The 25311-nt window shown below is 45.8% G+C and overlaps 1 protein-coding gene across 1 annotated transcript in view; it reads right to left on the bottom strand.

The window, feature by feature from the left end:
• The window catches only part of LOC139454590 (pre-mRNA-splicing factor ATP-dependent RNA helicase PRP16-like), a 142746-nt gene extending 117563 nt beyond the window's left edge, over nucleotides 1-25183 (bottom strand). The window contains exons 1-5 of the mRNA XM_071236400.1: nucleotides 24487-25183; nucleotides 21252-21424; nucleotides 20549-20695; nucleotides 18221-18521; nucleotides 16354-16466 (exon numbers count right to left, since the gene is read on the bottom strand). Coding sequence (XP_071092501.1) covers nucleotides 16354-16466; nucleotides 18221-18521; nucleotides 20549-20695; nucleotides 21252-21424; nucleotides 24487-24797 — 1045 coding nt within the window. The 5' untranslated portion in view covers nucleotides 24798-25183. The remainder of the gene's footprint in view (nucleotides 1-16353; nucleotides 16467-18220; nucleotides 18522-20548; nucleotides 20696-21251; nucleotides 21425-24486) is intronic.
• Nucleotides 25184-25311: the final 128 nt, after the last annotated feature.

Here is a 25311-nt window from a genome sequence, read left to right as displayed (position 1 = left end):
CAGCCCTTGTCATCACTGAACTCTGTGTCCCGCTTGTCTGATCCAACATTCACACTCTACATTAACATCGTGAACAGCCCTTGTCATCACTGAACTCTGTGTCCTGCTTGCCTGATCCAACATTCACACTCTACATTAACATCGTGAACAGCCCCGCTCATCATTGAACTCTGTGTCCCGCTTGTCTGATCCAACATTCACACTCTACATTAACATCATGAACAGCCCTTGTCATCACTGAACTCTGTGTCCGGCTTGCCTGATCCAACATTCACACTCTACATTAACATCGTGAACAGCCCCGCTCATCACTGAACTCTGTGTCCCGCTTGTCTGATCCAACATTCACACTCTACATTAACATCGTGAACAGCCCCGCTCATCATTGAACTCTGTGTCCCGCTTGTCTGATCCAACATTCACACTCTACATTAACATCATGAACAGCCCTTGTCATCAATGAACTCTGTGTCCTGCTTGCCTGATCCAACATTCACACTCTACATTAACATCGTGAACAGCCCTTGTCATCACTGAACTCTGTGTCCGGCTTGCCTGATCCAACATTCACACTCTACATTAACATCATGAACAGCCCCGCTCATCACTGAACTCTGTGTCCTGCTTGCCTGATCCAACATTCACACTGTACTATGATCACAGAGTACTAAGGGTTGCAAATGAAGATGTCATTGATTGGAAAGTTTAGTATGAATATATAGACACAACAGTAGCCACATATCGATATATCGATAAATAACAAAATTGTTTACTATGAATGTGTAGAGATACAGCAATTAATGAACTAATGCTAAAAATCAACTACCGATAGACTGATCCATTAAATGTTTAAAATGGAATGTCTGCCTTCCTGTGGTAATCGGCCCCGTATACAGGGAATACATAAAATGTTAATTTAATTTACATTGTCTCAAGACCATTGCATGATATATATACATGGCAAGATTTCTAATTCTACAGGGGTCAGAGGAGGACATCAACTGATAAAATGTATTACAAGACGGGTACACCTAAAATCGTTGACAAACATATTTTGCCCTAATCATGCTAATGACATTATAAGCATTACAAATCACAACCAAGTGAAACTCATCTCCAATAGTGTTACAATTACATAATTCACACATTCTCAGTTCTCTTGGTTGCCCAACAGATCTTCCTCTTTCGATTTTTAATTGGTGTGAACTACATCTGAAAGGGCCTGGGTTACTCTAAATTTAGAAAGTTATACATTTCCGGTACACTTCCGAGCAGAAAGATAGTTTAACATGTTTAAAGAGGGTACAACTATTTGTTTTGGAGCCCTGAAGGAGCGCATCATGACAGTCTTGCTCGTATATCACCTTCACACGAAATATGAATTCTGCGACACAGTATTGACACACAAAACATATCAATAGATCAATATCACAATATACGATGACATCCCTAGAGCCTGCTACATGTACCCCAGTACTACAACAAGGGCTGGCAAGTATATACTGTATTCGACGTAATAAGCGCCCCGCTCTAATAAGCGCCCACAGCAACATTTGCTAATATATTTGTGTACAATACGCACTCGTGTGTCATATGCACCCTTAATTATGAGCAATTAAATTCTAGAAAAATATATCTGTCATACATAAACATTTCAGGCTGTCAGCATAAACCACGAAATTTATCTTTCAACTCTGTTTTTTTCACCAAAATAATATTCTAATAAGAGCCCCCTATTTCTAATTTTGAGAGCGCCCTGGGCGCTTATTACGTCGAATACGGTAACTTGCTGTTGCTGCATTATAGACAAGAGGAGATATGACCAGCCACTGTTCCAACATAGAGATATCACGATGTCGTTACAACAATATTGCTGAACCTTTTCTTCACTCTTTTTCTAGAACCCACAAGGGGTTATATTTACAACAACTTATAAGAAATATTGCTGAGTGTCTTCCCTTAAATTATTAACGCTGAGGAGGATCATAAATCAGAACTCCTAGCATGTTGATTATTCTCGAAGTCTCTGCCAGCAGCAAGCTGATATGTACCACCAGAGTTGAGGGTTTGTGGAGGCGGTGCTGAGGATGTATTCTATGAGTTGAGGGTTTGTGGAGGCGGTGCTGAGGATGTATTCAATGAGTTGAGGGTTTGTGGAGCAAGTGCTGAGGATGTATTCTATGAGTTGAGGGCTTGTGGAGGCGGTGCTGAGGATGTATTCTATGAGTTGAGGGTTTGTGGAGCAGGTGCTGAGGATGTATTCTATGAGTTGAGGGTTTGTGGAGGGGGTGCTGAGGATGTATTCTATGAGTTGAGGTTTTGTGGAGCAGGTGCTGAGGATGTATTCAATGAGTTGAGGGTTTGTGGAGGCGGTGCAGAGGATGTATTCAATGAGTTGAGGGTTTGTGGAGGCGGTGCTGAGGATGTATTCTATGAGTTGAGGGTTTGTGGAGGCGGTGCTGAGGATGTATTCTATGAGTTGAGGTTTTGTGGAGCAGGTGCTGAGGATGTATTCAATGAGTTGAGGGTTTGTGGAGCAGGTGCTGAGGATGTATTCTATGAGTTGAGGGTTTGTGGAGCAGGTGCTGAGGATGTATTCAATGAGTTGAGGGTTTGTGGAGCAGGTGCTGAGGATGTATTCTATGAGTTGAGGGTTTGTGGAGGCGGTGCTGAGGATGTATTCTATGAGTTGAGGGTTTGTGGAGCAGGTGCTGAGGATGTATTCTATGAGTTGAGGGTTTGTGGAGGCGGTGCTGAGGATGTATTCTATGAGTTGAGGGTTTGTGGAGGCGGTGCTGAGGATGTATTCTATGAGTTGAGGGTTTGTGGAGCAGGTGCTGAGGATGTATTCAATGAGTAGAGGGTTTGTGGAGCAGGTGCTAAGGATGTTTTCTATGAGTTGAGGGTTTGTGGAGCAGGTGCTGAGGATGTATTCTATGAGTTGAGGGTTTGTGGAGCAAGTGCTGAGGATGTATTCAATGAGTTGAGGGTTTGTGGAGCAGGTGCTAAGGATGTTTTCTATGAGTTGAGGGTTTGTGGAGCAGGTGCTGAGGATGTATTCAATGAGTTGAGGGTTTGTTGAGCAGGTGCTAAGGATGTTTTCTATGAGTTGAGGGTTTGTGGAGCAGGTGCTAAGGATGTATTCTATGAGTTGAGGGTTTGTGGAGCAGGTGCTGAGGATGTATTCTATGAGTTGAGGGTTTGTGGAGGCGGTGCTGAGGATGTTTTCTATGAGTTGAGGGTTTGTGGAGCAGGTGCTGACGATGTATTCTATGAGTTGAGGGTTTGTGGAGGCGGTGTTGAGGATGTATTCTATGAGTTGAGGGTTTGTGGAGCAGGTGCTAAGGATGTATTCTATGAGTTGAGGGTTTGTGGAGCAGGTGCTGAGGATGTATTCAATGAGTAGAGGGTTTGTGGAGCAGGTGCTAAGGATGTTTTCTATGAGTTGAGGGTTTGTGGAGCAGGTGCTGAGGATGTATTCTATGAGTTGAGGGTTTGTGGAGCAAGTGCTGAGGATGTATTCTATGAGTTGAGGGTTTGTGGAGCAAGTGCTGAGGATGTATTCAATGAGTTGAAGGTTTGTGGAGCAGGTGCTAAGGATGTTTTCTATGAGTTGAGGGTTTGTGGAGCAGGTGCTGAGGATGTATTCAATGAGTTGAGGGTTTGTGGAGCAGGTGCTAAGGATGTTTTCTATGAGTTGAGGGTTTGTGGAGCAGGTGCTGAGGATGTTTTCTATGAGTTGAGGGTTTGTGGAGGCGGTGCTGAGGATGTATTCTATGAGTTGAGGGTTTGTGAAGGCGGTGCTGAGGATGTATTCTATGAGTTGAGGGTTTGTGGAGCAAGTGCTGAGGATGTATTCAATGAGTTGAGGGTTTGTGGAGCAGGTGCTGAGGATGTTTTCTATGAGTTGAGGGTTTGTGGAGGCGGTGCTGAGGATGTATTCTATGAGTTGAGGGTTTGTGAAGGCGGTGCTGAGGATGTATTCTATGAGTTGAGGGTTTGTGGAGCAAGTGCTGAGGATGTATTCAATGAGTTGAGGGTTTGTGGAGCAGGTGCTAAGGATGTTTTCTATGAGTTGAGGGTTTGTGGAGCAGGTGCTGAGGATGTATTCAATGAGTTGAGGGTTTGTTGAGCAGGTGCTAAGGATGTTTTCTATGAGTTGAGGGTTTGTGGAGCAGGTGCTGAGGATGTATTCTATGAGTTGAGGGTTTGTGGAGGCGGTGCTGAGGATGTATTCTATGAGTTGAGGGTTTGTGGAGGCGGTGCTGAGGATGTTTTCTATGAGTTGAGGGTTTGTGGAGCAGGTGCTGAGGATGTATTCTATGAGTTGAGGGTTTGTGGAGCAGGTGCTGAGGATGTATTCTATGAGTTGAGGGTTTGTGGAGGCGGTGCTGAGGATGTATTCTATGAGATGAGGGTTTGTGGAGGCGGTGCTGAGGATGTATTCTATGAATTGAGGGTTTGTGGAGGCGGTGCTGAGGATGTATTCAATGAGTTGAGGGTTTGTTGAGCAGGTGCTAAGGATGTTTTCTATGAGTTGAGGGTTTGTGGAGCAGGTGCTGAGGATGTATTCTATGAGTTGAGGGTTTGTGGAGGCGGTGCTGAGGATGTATTCTATGAGTTGAGGGTTTGTGGAGGCGGTGCTGAGGATGTTTTCTATGAGTTGAGGGTTTGTGGAGCAGGTGCTGACGATGTATTCTATGAGTTGAGGGTTTGTGGAGGCGGTGCTGAGGATGTATTCTATGAGTTGAGGGTTTGTGGAGGCGGTGCTGAGGATGTATTCTATGAGATGAGGGTTTGTGGAGGCGGTGCTGAGGATGTATTCTATGAATTGAGGGTTTGTGGAGGCGGTGCTGAGGATGTATTCTATGAGTTGAGGGTTTGTGGAGGCGGTGCTGAGGATGTATTCTATGAGTTGAGGGTTTGTGGAGCAGGTGCTGAGGATGTATTCAATGAGTTGAGGGTTTGTGGAGGCGGTGCTGAGGATGTATTCTATGAGTTGAGGGTTTGTGGAGCAGGTGCTGAGGATGTATTCTATGAGTTGAGGGTTTGTGGAGCAGGTGCTGAGGATGTATTCTATGAGTTGAGGGTTTGTGGAGGCGGTGCTGAGGATGTATTCTATGAGTTGAGGGTTTGTGGAGGCGGTGCTGAGGATGTATTCTATGAGTTGAGGGTTTGTGGAGGCGGTGCTGAGGATGTATTCTATGAGTTGAGGGTTTGTGGAGCAGGTGCTGAGGATGTTTTCTATGAGTTGAGGGTTTGTGGAGGCGGTGCTGAGGATGTATTCTATGAGTTGAGGGTTTGTGGAGCAGGTGCTGAGGATGTATTCTATGAGTTGAGGGTTTGTGGAGCAGGTGCTAAGGATGTTTTCTATGAGTTGAGGGTTTGTGGAGCAGGTGCTGAGGATGTATTCTATGAGTTGAGGGTTTGTGGAGGCGGTGCTGAGGATGTATTCAATGAGTTGAGGGTTTGTGGAGGCGGTTCTGAGGATGTATTCTATGAGTTGAGGGTTTGTGGAGCAAGTGCTGAGGATGTATTCTATGAGTTGAGGGTTTGTGGAAGCGGTGCTGAGGATGTATTCAATGAGTTGAGAGTTTGTGGAGGCGGTGCTGAGGATGTATTCTATGAGTTGAGGGTTTGTGGAGCAAGTGCTGAGGATGTATTCTATGAGTTGAGGGTTTGTGGAGGCGGTGCTGAGGATGGTTTCTATGAGTTGAGGGTTTGTGGAGCAGGTGCTGAGGATGTATTCTATGAGTTGAGGGTTTGTGGAGCAGGTGCTGAGGATGTATTCAATGAGTTGAGGGTTTGTGGAGGCGGTGCTGAGGATGTATTCTATGAGTTGAGGGTTTGTGGAGCAAGTGCTGAGGATGTTTTCTATGAGTTGAGGGTTTGTGGAGGCGGTGCTGAGGATGTATTCAATGAGTTGAGGGTTTGTGGAGGCGGTGCTGAGGATGTATTCAATGAGTTGAGGGTTTGTGGAGGCGGTGCTGAGGATGTTTTCTATGAGTTGAGGGTTTGTGGAGCAGGTGCTGAGGATGTATTCTATGAGTTGAGGGTTTGTGGAGGCGGTGCTGAGGATGTATTCTATGAGTTGAGGGTTTGTGGAGGCGGTGCTGAGGATGTATTCTATGAGTTGAGGGTTTGTGGAGCAGGTGCTGAGGATGTATTCTATGAGTTGAGGGTTTGTGGAGGCGGTGCTGAGGATGTATTCTATGAGTTGAGGGTTTGTGGAGGCCGTGCTGAGGATGTATTCAATGAGTTGAGGGTTTGTGGAGGCGGTGCTGAGGATGTATTCTATGAGTTGAGGGTTTGTGGAGCAGGTGCTGAGGATGTATTCTATGAGTTGAGGGTTTGTGGAGCAGGTGCTGAGGATGTATTCTATGAGTTGAGGGTTTGTGGAGGCGGTGCTGAGGATGTTTTCTATGAGTTGAGGGTTTGTGGAGCAGGTGCTGACGATGTATTCTATGAGTTGAGGGTTTGTGGAGGCGGTGCTGAGGATGTATTCTATGAGTTGAGGGTTTGTGGAGGCGGTGCTGAGGATGTATTCTATGAGATGAGGGTTTGTGGAGGCGATGCTGAGGATGTATTCTATGAATTGAGAGTTTGTGGAGGCGGTGCTGAGGATGTATTCTATGAGTTGAGGGTTTGTGGAGGCGGTGCTGAGGATGTATTCTATGAGTTGAGGGTTTGTGGAGCAGGTGCTGAGGATGTATTCAATGAGTTGAGGGTTTGTGGAGGCGGTGCTGAGGATGTATTCTATGAGTTGAGGGTTTGTGGAGCAGGTGCTGAGGATGTATTCTATGAGTTGAGGGTTTGTGGAGGCGGTGCTGAGGATGTATTCTATGAGTTGAGGGTTTGTGGAGGCGGTGCTGAGGATGTATTCTATGAGTTGAGGGTTTGTGGAGGCGGTGCTGAGGATGTATTCTATGAGTTGAGGGTTTGTGGAGCAAGTGCTGAGGATGTTTTCTATGAGTTGAGGGTTTGTGGAGCAGGTGCTGAGGATGTATTCTATGAGTTGAGGGTTTGTGGAGCAGGTGCTGAGGATGTATTCTATGAGTTGAGGGTTTGTGGAGCAGGTGCTAAGGATGTTTTCTATGAGTTGAGGGTTTGTGGAGCAGGTGCTGAGGATGTATTCTATGAGTTGAGGGTTTGTGGAGGCGGTGCTGAGGATGTATTCAATGAGTTGAGGGTTTGTGGAGGCGGTTCTGAGGATGTATTCTATGAGTTGAGGGTTTGTGGAGCAAGTGCTGAGGATGTATTCTATGAGTTGAGGGTTTGTGGAGGCGGTGCTGAGGATGTATTCTATGAGTTGAGGGTTTGTGGAGCAAGTGCTGAGGATGTATTCTATGAGTTGAGGGTTTGTGGAGGCGGTGCTGAGGATGGTTTCTATGAGTTGAGGGTTTGTGGAGCAGGTGCTGAGGATGTATTCTATGAGTTGAGGGTTTGTGGAGCAGGTGCTGAGGATGTATTCAATGAGTTGAGGGTTTGTGGAGGCGGTGCTGAGGATGTATTCTATGAGTTGAGGGTTTGTGGAGCAAGTGCTGAGGATGTTTTCTACGAGTTGAGGGTTTGTGGAGGCGGTGCTGAGGATGTATTCAATGAGTTGAGGGTTTGTGGAGGCGGTGCTGAGGATGTATTCAATGAGTTGAGGGTTTGTGGAGGCGGTGCTGAGGATGTTTTCTATGAGTTGAGGGTTTGTGGAGCAGGTGCTGAGGATGTATTCTATGAGTTGAGGGTTTGTGGAGGCGGTGCTGAGGATGTATTCTATGAGTTGAGGGTTTGTTGAGGCGGTGCTGAGGATGTATTCTATGAGTTGAGGGTTTGTGGAGCAGGTGCTGAGGATGTATTCTATGAGTTGAGGGTTTGTGGAGGCGGTGCTGAGGATGTATTCTATGAGTTGAGGGTTTGTGGAGGCGGTGCTGAGGATGTATTCAATGAGTTGAGGGTTTGTGGAGGCGGTGCTGAGGATGTATTCTATGAGTTGAGGGTTTGTGGAGCAGGTGCTGAGGATGTATTCTATGAGTTGAGGGTTTGTGGAGCAGGTGCTGAGGATGTATTCTATGAGTTGAGGGTTTGTGGAGGCGGTGCTGAGGATGTTTTCTATGAGTTGAGGGTTTGTGGAGCAGGTGCTGACGATGTATTCTATGAGTTGAGGGTTTGTGGAGGCGGTGCTGAGGATGTATTCTATGAGTTGAGGGTTTGTGGAGGCGGTGCTGAGGATGTATTCTATGAGATGAGGGTTTGTGGAGGCGGTGCTGAGGATGTATTCTATGAATTGAGGGTTTGTGGAGGCGGTGCTGAGGATGTATTCTATGAGTTGAGGGTTTGTGGAGGCGGTGCTGAGGATGTATTCTATGAGTTGAGGGTTTGTGGAGCAGGTGCTGAGGATGTATTCAATGAGTTGAGGGTTTGTGGAGCAGGTGCTGAGGATGTATTCTATGAGTTGAGGGTTTGTGGAGCAGGTGCTGAGGATGTATTCTATGAGTTGAGGGTTTGTGGAGCAGGTGCTGAGGATGTATTCTATGAGTTGAGGGTTTGTGGAGCAGGTGCTAAGGATGTTTTCTATGAGTTGAGGGTTTGTGGAGCAGGTGCTGAGGATGTATTCTATGAGTTGAGGGTTTGTGGAGGCGGTGCTGAGGATGTATTCAATGAGTTGAGGGTTTGTGGAGGCGGTTCTGAGGATGTATTCTATGAGTTGAGGGTTTGTGGAGCAAGTGCTGAGGATGAATTCTATGAGTTGAGGGTTTCTGGAGGCGGTGCTGAGGATGTATTCAATGAGTTGAGAGTTTGTGGAGGCGGTGCTGAGGATGTATTCTATGAGTTGAGGGTTTGTGGAGGCGGTGCTGAGGATGTATTCTATGAGTTGAGGGTTTGTGGAGGCGGTGCTGAGGATGGTTTCTATGAGTTGAGGGTTTGTGAAGCAGGTGCTGAGGATGTATTCTATGAGTTGAGGGTTTGTGGAGCAGGTGCTGAGGATGTATTCTATGAGTTGAGGGTTTGTGGAGGCGGTGCTGAGGATGTATTCTATGAGTTGAGGGTTTGTGGAGCAAGTGCTGAGGATGTTTTCTATGAGTTGAGGGTTTGTGGAGGCGGTGCTGAGGATGTATTCAATGAGTTGAGGGTTTGTGGAGGCGGTGCTGAGGATGTATTCAATGAGTTGAGGGTTTGTGGAGGCGGTGCTGAGGATGTTTTCTATGAGTTGAGGGTTTGTGGAGCAGGTGCTGAGGATGTATTCTATGAGTTGAGGGTTTGTGGAGGCGGTGCTGAGGATGTATTCAATGAGTTGAGGGTTTGTGGAGGCGGTGCTGAGGATGTATTCTATGAGTTGAGGGTTTGTGGAGCAGGTGCTGAGGATGTATTCTATGAGTTGAGGGTTTGTGGAGGCGGTGCTGAGGATGTATTCTATGAGTTGAGGGTTTGTGGAGGCGGTGCTGAGGATGTATTCAATGAGTTGAGGGTTTGTGGAGGCGGTGCTGAGGATGTATTCTATGAGTTGAGGGTTTGTGGAGCAGGTGCTGAGGATGTATTCTATGAGTTGAGGGTTTGTGGAGCAGGTGCTGAGGATGTATTCTATGAGTTGAGGGTTTGTGGAGGCGGTGCTGAGGATGTATTCAATGAGTTGAGGGTTTTCGGAGGCGGTGCTGAGGATGTATTCTATGAGTTGAGGGTTTGTGGAGCAGGTGCTAAGGATGTATTCTATGAGTTGAGGGTTTGTGGAGGCGGTGCTGAGGATGTATTCTATGAGTTGAGGGTTTGTGGAGGCGGTGCTGAGGATGTATTCAATGAGTTGAGGGTTTGTGGAGGCGGTGCTGAGGATGTATTCTATGAGTTGAGGGTTTGTGGAGCAGGTGCTGAGGATGTATTCTATGAGTTGAGGGTTTGTGGAGCAGGTGCTGAGGATGTATTCTATGAGTTGAGGGTTTGTGGAGGCGGTGCTGAGGATGTATTCTATGAGTTGAGGGTTTGTGGAGGAGGTGCTGAGGATGTATTCTATGAGTTGAGGGTTTGTGGAGGCGGTGCTGAGGATGTATTCTATGAGTTGAGGGTTTGTGGAGGCGGTGCTGAGGATGTATTCTATGAGTTGAGGGTTTGTGGAGCAGGTGCTGAGGATGTTTTCTATGAGTTGAGGGTTTGTGGAGGCGGTGCTGAGGATGCATTCTATGAGTTGAGGGTTTGTGGAGGCGGTGCTGAGGATGTATTCTATGAGTTGAGGGTTTGTGGAGCAGGTGCTGACGATGTATTCTATGAGTTGAGGGTTTGTGGAGGCGGTGCTGAGGATGTATTCTATGAGTTGAGGGTTTGTGGAGGCGGTGCTGAGGATGTATTCTATGAGTTGAGGGTTTGTGGAGGCGGTGCTGAGGATGTATTCTATGAGTTGAGGGTTTGTGGAGCAGGTGCTGAGGATGTTTTCTATGAGTTGAGGGTTTGTGGAGCAGGTGCTGGGGATGTATTCTATGAGTTGAGGGTTTGTGGAGGCGGTGCAGAGGATGTATTCAATGAGTTGAGGGTTTGTGGAGGCGGTGCTGAGGATGTATTCTATGAGTTGAGGGTTTGTGGAGCAAGTGCTGAGGATGTATTCAATGAGTTGAGAGTTTGTGGAGGCGGTGCTGAGGATGTATTCTATGAGTTGAGGGTTTGTGGAGGCGGTGCTGAGGATGTATTTTATGAGTTGAGGGTTTGTGGAGGCGGTGCTGAGGATGTATTCTATGAGTTGAGGGTTTGTGGAGCAGGTGCTGACGATGTATTCTATGAGTTGAGGGTTTGTGGAGGCGGTGCTGAGGATGTATTCTATGAGTTGAGGGTTTGTGGAGGCGGTGCTGAGGATGTATTCTATGAGATGAGGGTTTGTGGAGGCGGTGCTGAGGATGTATTCTATGAATTGAGGGTTTGTGGAGGCGGTGCTGAGGATGTATTCTATGAGTTGAGGGTTTGTGGAGGCGGTGCTGAGGATGTATTCTATGAGTTGAGGGTTTGTGGAGGCGGTGCTGAGGATGTATTCTATGAGTTGAGGGTTTGTTGAGGCGGTGCTGAGGATGTATTCTATGAGTTGAGGGTTTGTGGAGGCGGTGCTGAGGATGTATTCTATGAGTTGAGGGTTTGTGGAGGCGGTGCTGAGGATGTATTCTATGAGTTGAGGGTTTGTGGAGGCGGTGCTGAGGATGTATTCTATGAGTTGAGGGTTTGTGGAGGCGGTGCTGAGGATGTATTCTATGAGTTGAGGGTTTGTGGAGCAGGTGCTGAGGATGTATTCTATGAGTTGAGGGTTTGTGGAGGCGGTGCTGAGGATGTATTCTATGAGTTGAGGGTTTGTGGAGGCGGTGCTGAGGATGTATTCTATGAGTTGAGGGTTTGTGGAGGCGGTGCTGAGGATGTATTCTATGAGTTGAGGGTTTGTGGAGGCGGTGCTGAGGATGTATTCTATGAGTTGAGGGTTTGTGGAGGCGGTGCTGAGGATGTCTTCTATGAGTTGAGGGTTTGTGGAGCAGGTGCTGAGGATGTATTCTATGAGTTGAGGGTTTGTGGAGGCGGTGCTGAGGATGTATTCTATGAGTTGAGGGTTTGTGGAGGCGGTGCTGAGGATGTATTCAATGAGTTGAGGGTTTGTGGAGGCGGTGCTGAGGATGTATTCTATGAGTTGAGGGTTTGTGGAGCAGGTGCTGAGGATGTATTCTATGAGTTGAGGGTTTGTGGAGCAGGTGCTGAGGATGTATTCTATGAGTTGAGGGTTTGTGGAGGCGGTGCTGAGGATGTTTTCTATGAGTTGATGGTTTGTGGAGCAGGTGCTGACGATGTATTCTATGAGTTGAGGGTTTGTGGAGGCGGTGCTGAGGATGTATTCTATGAGTTGAGGGTTTGTGGAGGCGGTGCTGAGGATGTATTCTATGAGATGAGGGTTTGTGGAGGCGGTGCTGAGGATGTATTCTATGAATTGAGGGTTTGTGGAGGCGGTGCTGAGGATGTATTCTATGAGTTGAGGGTTTGTGGAGGCGGTGCTGAGGATGTATTCTATGAGTTGAGGGTTTGTGGAGCAGGTGCTGAGGATGTATTCAATGAGTTGAGGGTTTGTGGAGGCGGTGCTGAGGATGTATTCTATGAGTTGAGGGTTTGTGGAGCAGGTGCTGAGGATGTATTCTATGAGTTGAGGGTTTGTGGAGCAGGTGCTGAGGATGTATTCTATGAGTTGAGGGTTTGTGGAGGCGGTGCTGAGGATGTATTCTATGAGTTGAGGGTTTGTGGAGGCGGTGCTGAGGATGTATTCTATGAGTTGAGGGTTTGTGGAGGCGGTGCTGAGGATGTATTCTATGAGTTGAGGGTTTGTGGAGCAGGTGCTGAGGATGTTTTCTATGAGTTGAGGGTTTGTGGAGCAGGTGCTGAGGATGTATTCTATGAGTTGAGGGTTTGTGGAGCAGGTGCTGAGGATGTATTCTATGAGTTGAGGGTTTGTGGAGCAGGTGCTAAGGATGTTTTCTATGAGTTGAGGGTTTGTGGAGCAGGTGCTGAGGATGTATTCTATGAGTTGAGGGTTTGTGGAGGCGGTGCTGAGGATGTATTCAATGAGTTGAGGGTTTGTGGAGGCGGTTCTGAGGATGTATTCTATGAGTTGAGGGTTTGTGGAGCAAGTGCTGAGGATGTATTCTATGAGTTGAGGGTTTGTGGAGGCGGTGCTGAGGATGTATTCAATGAGTTGAGAGTTTGTGGAGGCGGTGCTGAGGATGTATTCTATGAGTTGAGGGTTTGTGGAGGCGGTGCTGAGGATGTATTCTATGAGTTGAGGGTTTGTGGGGGCGGTGCTGAGGATGGTTTCTATGAGTTGAGGGTTTGTGAAGCAGGTGCTGAGGATGTATTCTATGAGTTGAGGGTTTGTGGAGCAGGTGCTGAGGATGTATTCTATGAGTTGAGGGTTTGTGGAGGCGGTGCTGAGGATGTATTCTATGAGTTGAGGGTTTGTGGAGCAAGTGCTGAGGATGTTTTCTATGAGTTGAGGGTTTGTGGAGGCGGTGCTGAGGATGTATTCAATGAGTTGAGGGTTTGTGGAGGCGGTGCTGAGGATGTATTCAATGAGTTGAGGGTTTGTGGAGGCGGTGCTGAGGATGTTTTCTATGAGTTGAGGGTTTGTGGAGCAGGTGCTGAGGATGTATTCTATGAGTTGAGGGTTTGTGGAGGCGGTGCTGAGGATGTATTCAATGAGTTGAGGGTTTGTGGAGGCGGTGCTGAGGATGTATTCTATGAGTTGAGGGTTTGTGGAGCAGGTGCTGAGGATGTATTCTATGAGTTGAGGGTTTGTGGAGGCGGTGCTGAGGATGTATTCTATGAGTTGAGGGTTTGTGGAGGCGGTGCTGAGGATGTATTCAATGAGTTGAGGGTTTGTGGAGGCGGTGCTGAGGATGTATTCTATGAGTTGAGGGTTTGTGGAGCAGGTGCTGAGGATGTATTCTATGAGTTGAGGGTTTGTGGAGCAGGTGCTGAGGATGTATTCTATGAGTTGAGGGTTTGTGGAGGCGGTGCTGAGGATGTATTCAATGAGTTGAGGGTTTTCGGAGGCGGTGCTGAGGATGTATTCTATGAGTTGAGGGTTTGTGGAGCAGGTGCTAAGGATGTATTCTATGAGTTGAGGGTTTGTGGAGGCGGTGCTGAGGATGTATTCTATGAGTTGAGGGTTTGTGGAGGCGGTGCTGAGGATGTATTCAATGAGTTGAGGGTTTGTGGAGGCGGTGCTGAGGATGTATTCTATGAGTTGAGGGTTTGTGGAGCAGGTGCTGAGGATGTATTCTATGAGTTGAGGGTTTGTGGAGCAGGTGCTGAGGATGTATTCTATGAGTTGAGGGTTTGTGGAGGCGGTGCTGAGGATGTATTCTATGAGTTGAGGGTTTGTGGAGGCGGTGCTGAGGATGTATTCTATGAGTTGAGGGTTTGTGGAGCAGGTGCTGAGGATGTATTCTATGAGTTGAGGGTTTGTGGAGGCGGTGCTGAGGATGTATTCTATGAGTTGAGGGTTTGTGGAGGCGGTGCTGAGGATGTATTCAATGAGTTGAGGGTTTGTGGAGGCGGTGCTGAGGATGTATTCTATGAGTTGAGGGTTTGTGGAGCAGGTGCTGAGGATGTATTCTATGAGTTGAGGGTTTGTGGAGCAGGTGCTGAGGATGTATTCTATGAGTTGAGGGTTTGTGGAGGCGGTGCTGAGGATGTTTTCTATGAGTTGAGGGTTTGTGGAGCAGGTGCTGACGATGTATTCTATGAGTTGAGGGTTTGTGGAGGCGGTGCTGAGGATGTATTCTATGAGTTGAGGGTTTGTGGAGGCGGTGCTGAGGATGTATTCTATGAGATGAGGGTTTGTGGAGGCGGTGCTGAGGATGTATTCTATGAATTGAGGGTTTGTGGAGGCGGTGCTGAGGATGTATTCTATGAGTTGAGGGTTTGTGGAGGCGGTGCTGAGGATGTATTCTATGAGTTGAGGGTTTGTGGAGCAGGTGCTGAGGATGTATTCAATGAGTTGAGGGTTTGTGGAGGCGGTGCTGAGGATGTATTCTATGAGTTGAGGGTTTGTGGAGGCGGTGCTGAGGATGTATTCTATGAGTTGAGGGTTTGTGGAGCAGGTGCTGAGGATGTATTCTATGAGTTGAGGGTTTGTGGAGGCGGTGCTGAGGATGTATTCTATGAGTTGAGGGTTTGTGGAGGCGGTGCTGAGGATGTATTCTATGAGTTGAGGGTTTGTGGAGGCGGTGCTGAGGATGTATTCTATGAGTTGAGGGTTTGTGGAGCAGGTGCTGAGGATGTTTTCTATGAGTTGAGGGTTTGTGGAGCAGGTGCTGAGGATGTATTCTATGAGTTGAGGGTTTGTGGAGCAGGTGCTGAGGATGTATTCTATGAGTTGAGGGTTTGTGGAGCAGGTGCTAAGGATGTTTTCTATGAGTTGAGGGTTTGTGGAGGCGGTGCTGAGGATGTATTCAATGAGTTGAGGGTTTGTGGAGGCGGTTCTGAGGATGTATTCTATGAGTTGAGGGTTTGTGGAGCAAGTGCTGAGGATGTATTCTATGAGTTGAGGGTTTGTGGAGGCGGTGCTGAGGATGTATTCAATGAGTTGAGAGTTTGTGGAGGCGGTGCTGAGGATGTATTCTATGAGTTGAGGGTTTGTGGAGGCGGTGCTGAGGATGTATTCTATGAGTTGAGGGTTTGTGGAGGCGGTGCTGAGGATGGTTTCTATGAGTTGAGGGTTTGTGAAGCAGGTGCTGAGGATGTATTCTATGAGTTGAGGGTTTGTGGAGCAGGTGCTGAGGATGTATTCTATGAGTTGAGGGTTTGTGGAGGCGGTGCTGAGGATGTATTCTATGAGTTGAGGGTTTGTGGAGCAAGTGCTGAGGATGTTTTCTATGAGTTGAGGGTTTGTGGAGGCGGTGCTGAGGATGTATTCAATGAGTTGAGGGTTTGTGGAGCAAGTGCTGAGGATGTATTCAATGAGTTGAGAGTTTGTGGAGGCGGTGCTGAGGATGTATTCTATGAGTTGAGGGTTTGTGGAGGCGGTGCTGAGGATGTATTTTATGAGTTGAGGGTTTGTGGAGGCGGTGCTGAGGATGTATTCTATGAGTTGAGGGTTTGTGGAGCAGGTGCTGACGATGTATTCTATGAGTTGAGGGTTTGTGGAGGCGGTGCTGAGGATGTATTCTATGAGTTGAGGGTTTGTGGAGGCGGTGCTGAGGATGTATTCTATGAGATGAGGGTTTGTGGAGGCGGTGCTGAGGATGTATTCTATGAATTGAGGGTTTGTGGAGGCGGTGCTGAGGATGTATTCTATGAGTTGAGGGTTTGTGGAGGCGGTGCTGAGGATGTATTCTATGAGTTGAGGGTTTGTGGAGGCGGTGCTGAGGATGTATTCTATGAGTTGAGGGTTTGTTGAGGCGGTGCTGAGGATGTATTCTATGAGTTGAGGGTTTGTGGAGGCGGTGCTGAGGATGTATTCTATGAGTTGAGGGTTTGTGGAGGCGGTGCTGAGGATGTATTCTATGAGTTGAGGGTTTGTGGAGGCGGTGCTGAGGATGTATTCTATGAGTTGAGGGTTTGTGGAGGCGGTGCTGAGGATGTATTCAATGAGTTGAGGGTTTGTGGAGCAGGTGCTGAGGATGTATTCAATGAGTTGAGGGTTTGTGGAGGCGGTGCTGAGGATGTATTCTATGAGTTGAGGGTTTGTGGAGCAAGTGCTGAGGATGTTTTCTATGAGTTGAGGGTTTGTGGAGCAAGTGCTGAGGATGTTTTCTATGATTTGAGGGTTTGTGGAGGAGGTGCTGACGATGTATTCTATTTCACTGACAGTGAGACAAAGTAACCGGACAGGAATGAATATTGCGACAGGTACATTACCTCCCTTGGAGTCTTTAGGAGTGAACTGTATCTTCTTCTTATCATCCATCCACTCATTGTACTTGTAAGTGGGAGTGGCTCTGGGAGTGTCGTCCACATACTTCCTCATCTTTCTGCAAACAAGACATTTCTATTCAGCTTTTATCCAATTATCTAATATCGGACACTTTGATGAAAGGAAATAATGCAGGGTAATCCTCTATTTACAGAGCTCCAGATAACTTTTTTTGCAATTGAGTTTCTACTCGAAGGTTTCTATTTTAATTGGGTTATTACATTTTTCATTGGGTAACCAATATTTTTTTCACTCATCTATTCATCACCCTATTGGGTTTTTCCCAAAATGAGCAAACATTTTGAGATCTTAAACAAAATGAAATGTCTAATATGTATATAACGGTCCTTAATATGGGCTTGACTCGGAAATTTGCAGTTAATTGTGTTTCGGAAATTAATTCCGTTATACGCATACTGAAAATGCTTCATTAGGTTTTTATACATTTTAGTTTTTCATTTAATGCATGTGTTTCTATACGCAAGTTGATTGAAAGTACCGTATTTTCTTGAGTATAGTGCGCACCCATGAATAATGCGCACCCCCCTCTAGCGGGTTCAATATTTTGAAAAAAAAGAAATTTGAATATTATGCATAGAAAAAATTTACACCGTACCCTTTCAGCGAAGTCCGGCAAAAGAACGGGTGCTGAGAAACTTCGTCAGTACAAATTCGAAATTTGAGATAACAAATTACCAGACATGTTTATTTACCGTTTAAATAGTATTTATTGTTCTGCTAGGCATTGTTTAATATCTTGGGATTAAGATTATCTTGTGTATTTTCTCGTAAACTAAGCCGGAAACAGCAATCAGCTGTACACACGTTTTCTTGGAATCGAACGGTGATTCGGTCAAGACACACCCAATGATATAACTTTATAGGATTTTTAATGCAATGATCGGCAACAATTGTATTTGAAACAAATTTTTTTATCAGGAATAATATATTCCATTATTTTCTTAATTATATGCAGCCTTTACTAAACATATTTAAAATAATAATAACCCTAAGCGAAGCAGCTGATCGCTATTGCCGGGTATTATTTTATACATGGAACCAGTCTGACCAGTCACCGTCAAGGCTCACGCGCACGTGATCGCGAGAATTTCATGTTGACATAGAATCGTCAAACAAAAACAAATATGACTTTTAACGAGTCAAAGTATGTCATTTATGATATATGTATCCATTCTCTGTCAACTAAAGTTCATTTCAAGGCGTCAATAGCGGTATTCTGACCGTGGTTGCTGTTAATAACGGTGAGTTGTGCGATCTTCCGATCGCTTCACACACGATTTCGCCGAAATTAATAAAAACAATATTATAAGGAATTTTGAATAAAATTAATGAAATAAGTTACAAATATAAGTCCAGATATACAAAGAACACTTTTTATAGCCAGACAGTGTAATTACATGATTATTTTGCGTACTTCAGTATGGATTTGTTGACATGGTATTTCCGGTGTTTCGTGCTCACGGTAATGTCTTTCCATGGGGGGGAAAAACATCCAAACTCATAATTCATGTATAATGCGCACCCCCTTCTACACAGCTGTGTTTTTTCGAAAAAAGGTGCGCACTATACTCAAGAAAATACGGTAATTGGGCTTTGAATATTTTTGGTGACTATTTTATACAATTATGCAGCTTATCTGTAGCTCTGTATTTATGATATCAAGGAACACCAGGGTGCAGCACATTTCCACCCTGAACACCTCTGTTCCTCCCTTGGCCATAATCACATGCAGTGATTTTTCACACGATACACATTTCTAAGTCTTATTGTAGCTATTGAGGCACCACAAACCTCTTGTCTGAACGTCCTGATCGATCAGGCCGACCTCCACTCCTCTCGGACTTGTCCCAATCCTGACCTCTCTCGGACCTGTCCCAGGTGCGACCCCTCTCAGACCTGTCCCAGTCGCGACCCCTCTCGGACCTGTCCCAGTCACGTCCCCTCTCGGACCTGTCCCAGTCACGACTTGACTTGAAGCTTCTCTCACTTGAATCCCTGTCCAGCTCGGACTGAGACGGTGTGGGAAGATCCCACGCTGACCGCTTCAGAGGGGTGACATCATCATCATCCCAGTTGGACCTCGACGGTGTGTCTGCATGGAGTGCAGAGCATGGAGTACAGAGCATGGAGTACAGAGCATGGACACAGGGCGTGGACAAAGAACATGGAACACAGGGCATGGACACAGGGTATGGACACAGAGCATGGAGTACAGGGCGTGGAGTACAGAGCATGGACACAGGGCGTGGACAAAGAACATGGAACACAGAGCATGGACACAGGGCGTGGACAAAGAACATGGAACACAGAGCATGGACACAGGGTATGGACACAGAGCATGGAGTACAGAGCATGGAGTACAGGGCATGGAGTACAGAGCATGGAGTACAGGGCATGGAGTACAGAGCATGGAACACAGGGCATGGAGTACAGGGCATGGAGTACAGAGCATGGAGTACAGAGCATGGAGTACAGAGCATGGACACAGGGCGTGGACAAAGAACATGGAACACAGGGCATGGACACAGGGTATGGACACAGAGCATGGAGTACAGGGCGTGGAGTACAGAGCATGGACACAGGGCGTGGACAAAGAACATGGAACACAGAGCATGGACACAGGGTATGGACACAGAGCATGGAGTACAGGGCGTGGAGTACAGAGCATGGAGTACAGAGCATGGACAAAGAACATGGAACACAGAGCATGGACACAGGGTATGGACACAGAGCATGGAACACAGAGCATGGAACACAGAGCATGGAACACAGAGCATGGACACAGAGCATGGAACACAGGGCATGGAACACAGGACATGGAACAGAGAGCATGGAACACAGAGCATGGACACAAGGCATGGACACAGGGCGTAGAACAGAGCATGGACACAGGGCACGGACACAGAGCATGGAACACAGAGCATGGACACAGGGCATGAACACAGAGCATGGAACACAGAGCATGGAACACAGAGCATGGACACAGAGCATGGAACACAGGGCATGGACACAGGGCATGGACACAGAGCATGGACACAGGGCATGGAACACAGGACATGGAACAGAGAGCATGGAACACAGGGCATGGACACAGGGCGTAGAACAGAGCATGGACACAGGGCACAGACACAGAGCATGGAACACAGAGCATGGACACAGGGCGTAGAACACAGTGCATGGACACAGGGCATGGAACACAGAGCATGGAACAAAGAACATGGACACAGGGCATGGAACACAGAGCACTGACACAGAGCATGGACACAGGGCATGGAACACAGGGCATGGACACAGGGCATGGACACAGGGCATGGACACAGGGCGTGGAACACAGAGCACGGACAAAGGGCATGGAAACAGAGCATGGAACACAGAGCACTGACAAAGACCATGGAACACTGAGCATGGACACAGAGCATGGACACAGGGCGTAGAACACAGTGCATGGACACAGGGCGTGGAACACAGAGCATGGAACAAAGAACATGGACACAGGGCATGGAACACAGAGCACTGACATAGAGCATGGAACACAGAGCATGGACACAGGGCATGGAACACAGGGCATGGACACAGGGCATGGACACGGGGCATGGACACAGGGCGTGGAACACAGAGCACGGACACAGGGCATGGACACAGAGCATGGACACAGGGCGTGGAACACAGAGCACGGACAAAGGGCATGGAAACAGAGCATGGAACACAGAGCACTGACAAAGACCATGGAACACTGAGCATGGACACAGAGCATGGAACACAGGGCATGGACACAGGGCATGGACACAGGACGTGGAACACAGGGGGTGGAACACAGAGCATGGACACAGGGCATGGACACAGGGCATGGAACACAGAGCATGGACACATGGCATGGACACATGGCATAGACACAGGGCATAGACACAGGGCATGGAAAACAGAGCATGGACATAGGGCATGGACATACGGCATGGATACACGGTGTGGAGAACTGAAACCGGGTCTTCTGCATCACAAGAGAACATGTTAAACACTAGGTTTCCCAACTACCCTGTACTTGAGAAGCTAACTTCACAGATCTGGTGCAGCAGTCTTGTCTCTGCACCTTGAACCTGCTCTGTTGCATCTTACACTCACCTTTCACTCGTATATCTGGTGTGGCAATCTCGTCTTTGTTCCTGTAGCTGTGTTCTGGGGTCTCCTCCCAGTCCTTGTACCTCCGGCCTCTTCTCTGAGAGTCATCGTGCTTCCTGGAACTTCTTTCACTGTGGCGGTCTCTCCTATCTGATGATTTAACATGCTCCTTATTCAAGGTTTGTTAAACAATTATTTTAGAATTTGTAAATAAACCTAGAAATTACCTACAACAAACTCTTAGGAACTGGTGAAAATTGTTTGTTATATAAGCAGTTCACTGTTCACGAAACATTGTCTGCAATTTTGGATTCCCTCGTTATTCATCATATCATTCTTGGCCTAGAAGGTCCAGTATGCAAGAACGCAGATTAAATATATATCTCATGTGCTTATTAAAGATCTGTCAGCACCGCAGTGATGCTTGCAGACCAGCAACAAACAAAAAATGTAAGAAGACACAGTCCTTCATCATAGTGCAGACCCATACATCATGACCATCATAGACTCACTTCAGGTGGCAATATAATAGATTGGTCAATGGTCAATGAAAACGTAAAATTTGCGATAAAACCTCACCTCATGCTCGGCATTGTTTTATATGAAGAAATTAAGATTACTCTGTGTATTAGTCTCGTAAACTATTCATGCGAAACAGCAATCAGCCAACCTGATGAAAAAATGTTATTATCATGATTGTGCCCACCTCTGTCTCTCCGTTTGTGTCTGTGTCTCTCCTTATCTCGACTCTCCTTGTCGTTGGAGGACACATAGACTCCCCTCTCTCGTTCTTTATGATGCTGCCTCATCCTCTCCTTGGCTTCTCGACTCACCCCACCTGGGTGAGATGGAGTCTCTACCTGAGCTGACCTGTAGTGCCTGAAACCACACAATGTACACACACTGTACACACACTGTACACACGCTACACACACACTGCACACACGCTGCACACACACTTTACACACACTGTACACACAATGTACACACGCTGCACACACAATGTACACATGCTGCACACACACTGCTAACACAATGTACACACGCTGCACACACACTGGACACACAATGTACACACACTGTACACACAATGTACGCACACTGCACACACAATGTACGCAAACTGCACACACACTGTACACACACTGCACACACAATGTACAAACACTGCACACACACTGCACATACAATGCACACACAATGTACAAACACTGCACACACAATGTACACACACTGCACACACAATATACACACACTGCACACACAATGTACACACACTGCACACACAATATACACACAATGTACACATACTGTACACACAATGTACAAACACTGCACACAATGTACACACTATGTACACACACTGCACACACTATGTACACACACTGTATGCACACTGCACACACAATGTACGCACTGCACACACAAATGTACACACATTGCATGCACACTGCACACACAATGTACACACACTGCACACACAATGTACACACACTGTATGCACACTGCACATACAATGTACGCACACTGTACACACAATGTACACACAATGTACAAACACTGCACACACAATGTACACACACTGCACACACAATGCACACACTGCACACACAAATGTACACACATTGAATGCACACTGCACACACAATGTACGCACACTGCACGCACAACGTACACACACTGCACACAATGTACACACACTGCACACACAATGTACACACACTGCACAAAATGTACACACACTGCACTCACACTGTACACACACTGTACACACAATGTACACACAATGTACACACACTGCACACACAATGTACACACTGCACACACAAATGTACACACATTGCATGCACACTGCACACACAATGTAAGCACACTGCACGCACAATGTACACACACTGCACACACTACACATGAAAAGTACACACGCTGCACACACAATGTACACACAATGCACAAACACTGCACACACACTGCACACAATGTACACACAACGACAAATAAAACAACATATGAACATGATTAGTCATACCCAGTCATGCAAAGCACTGTAATCATGTACATCAAGTAGGCACAAATGTAGAGAATGGATGTAAAAATATATATCAGGAGGGACACACAATAAAATTGTTTGCATCTCCAGCACATGAAGAGCAGTTATCATGGTTATGGGAGTCTTTTATTTGATCTCATTTCCTCCATTAATCATGACCACTGTCCACAGGATCACTGATTCAGTCCAGGCTCTGAAGAAAGTGTCTAAACATACAGGACATTTCACCATTTCATTGATTTACAGGACGATTCACTGATACCTACGATATCATCGATACTCGGGTACAAATGATACTTTGATCTTCGGAATGTGAGATCGCGACATGCTAAATATAGAACAGGGCCCACATACACAAAGCGATCTTAGCGCTTAGATGATTGTAACTCCCATAGAGCTAAGATCGCTTTGTGCAAGTGGGCCCAGGAATTGATCGAGTTAAGTCTTGTGAAGGCAGAAGTAGCATAGCACAACTTGTTAGAATGGCAGATCACAAGGACATGGTGATAGAGGACTCACTGTTACATTCAATAACCATCCCTTCATTTAATACTGTTTTGTTCTTATCTTTTGTTCATAACAAATTTTTGTTTTGGAGATAATAATAAATAAATAAACAAGAGTGAGTGAGTATGGTTTTACGCTGCTTTTAGCAATATTCCAGCAATATCACAGCAGGGGACACCAGAAATGGGCTTCACACATTGTACCCATGTCGGGATTCGAACCCGGGTCTTCGGCTTGACGAGCAAACGCTTTAACCACAAGGCTACCCGACTGCCCTGTGTGAAACAAGAGGATTTAGAGTTGTATTTCAGAGATTTCTTCATTCCTTACTATTTGTTCTGGTGTATCGTGATACCAGTGATATTGTCAGTCCTTATCTTGATACGCATCGTATCACAAGATACCAGGCGATACTCAGCTCTAATCTTCATGATCTTAGTAAGGATAAGAATTTATGGAAAAAACAACTTCATTATTACAAATACAATTAAGAACTTTTTTATAACAATTAAGAGCGACGTTTCGGTGTTGGAACCTACACCGAGACGTCGCTTTTAATTGTAATAAAGAAGTTGTTTATCCATAAAATCTTATCCTTACATAGTACTCCAACTTCTAAATGACTATCAAAGAAGCTCTAATCTTGTCAATGCTAATCATGCTCATGCCAAAGGTGATTTATGATTTCCACCTGTCTACACGTTTAACTTTCATCTCAAGTAATGTGAGCATTGCGACGTAGTGTCTTTGTTTGTGACAAAACAATTTGGGGGGGGGGGGGAGTACTGCACTTTACTAGCACACACTTTCAGATTTCAATTAGCATGATTAGCTCTGTATGAAGGATTGAACTCACCTTGCCAGCTCTAAGCTAGCTAGACTAATGAGTTACTGTAGTTAGCTAACACTTTACCACTGGACCAAGGGCACTGTTACAAATGATTAGTGCTCCTTTATCTAATGATCAACATCCGACCGTATACCTAGTTGCGCATGCACAGTAACCATTTTTCTCAGCAAAACTCGATAAAAATGTTCCCCAAATTACCTTGGATTAATTTGTTAAATTAGGTTAATAACTAACCGATACCCTAACTCACAACTGACCCTAGGAATCTTAAAGGGGTACCAACCATAAGGCAATTGGCAAGGGGGGTGTTCAACTCTCTAAGGGCTGCTTGATCATAACAGTCATCTAAAAGAACTGGGTGTAATCTGCCCCAACCCTAAACACTGCTTAATATCGAAGAGACACGAGAGATCATTGGAGCCTGCAGCTGGGGCCAATAAGCTCTATATGCTGTGCCCTCTAAACTGCAGTCTTGCCCTTTTTGAAAATCATGTCAATAGCTAAATATTTTTTTCAATTTGAATTAACACATACCTCTCCTTCCCATGCTTCTTATCTGTGATGCTGCTAGAATAATTTTCATCATCTTCAATGTCATCATACTCATCATCTTTGTATGACATGACCTTGGATCTCTTTGGAGACATTGGTACGTCACTGTTCTGAGTACGTTTAGCTGCAGCCAGTTTATCCAGTCCAAGCACTGACCCTGTTGGTTTCTTGAACATATGTGGGTTTTTGTTTGATTGTCCCTTCTTCATGATAACAAGTCCACCTTTCTGTAATCCTGAACTGCCCTCCAAGCAATGAAGTGACGGATCTTCATCAGATTCAAAGTTTGCCATTTTGAGATTATTCTCGGGTTATTCTTATATTGACAAACTAAATTTGGAGAGAGGGTTTGTTTTCCTCCTGGTTGGTATCCTCCTGTGTATAAATCAGTATTGTTTCAACATCTGTCAGTAACTGGTCATGCTAACTAACAGATCAGTCAAATACCTTTACTTCACTTCAGACACACTTCTTCAGACTCAGATCCTCAATGATCATGTAGTATATTTTCATTATGTTGGAGGTACTAAATTACTACTAACTGTAACATTCTTCTCTGATGATAAAAACCGGTGACTGTTTACATTTACAAATTATGACGAGAATCTAAAACATATCAACATAAAGTAAACACAATAAACCTATCTCACGTTTCGATCTCAAAACGTGCTAAAATCATAATAGGCACTCTTTTAAATGAAGTAAATAAACAAATGTAAAGCTGTCTTAGGATCAGTTTCGTAAATCGAATGAATTAAGCTTTTTTATTGACCTGGATGAAACAAATATCTTCTATTATAAAAAGGT

The sequence above is a fragment of the Haliotis cracherodii genome, unplaced genomic scaffold (genome assembly GCF_022045235.1).
Source record: "Haliotis cracherodii isolate W230 unplaced genomic scaffold, xgHalCrac1.p SCAF_10, whole genome shotgun sequence".
In the NCBI taxonomy this organism is placed as follows: domain Eukaryota; kingdom Metazoa; phylum Mollusca; class Gastropoda; order Lepetellida; family Haliotidae; genus Haliotis; species Haliotis cracherodii.
This window is presented reverse-complemented; position numbering and strand designations above follow the sequence as displayed.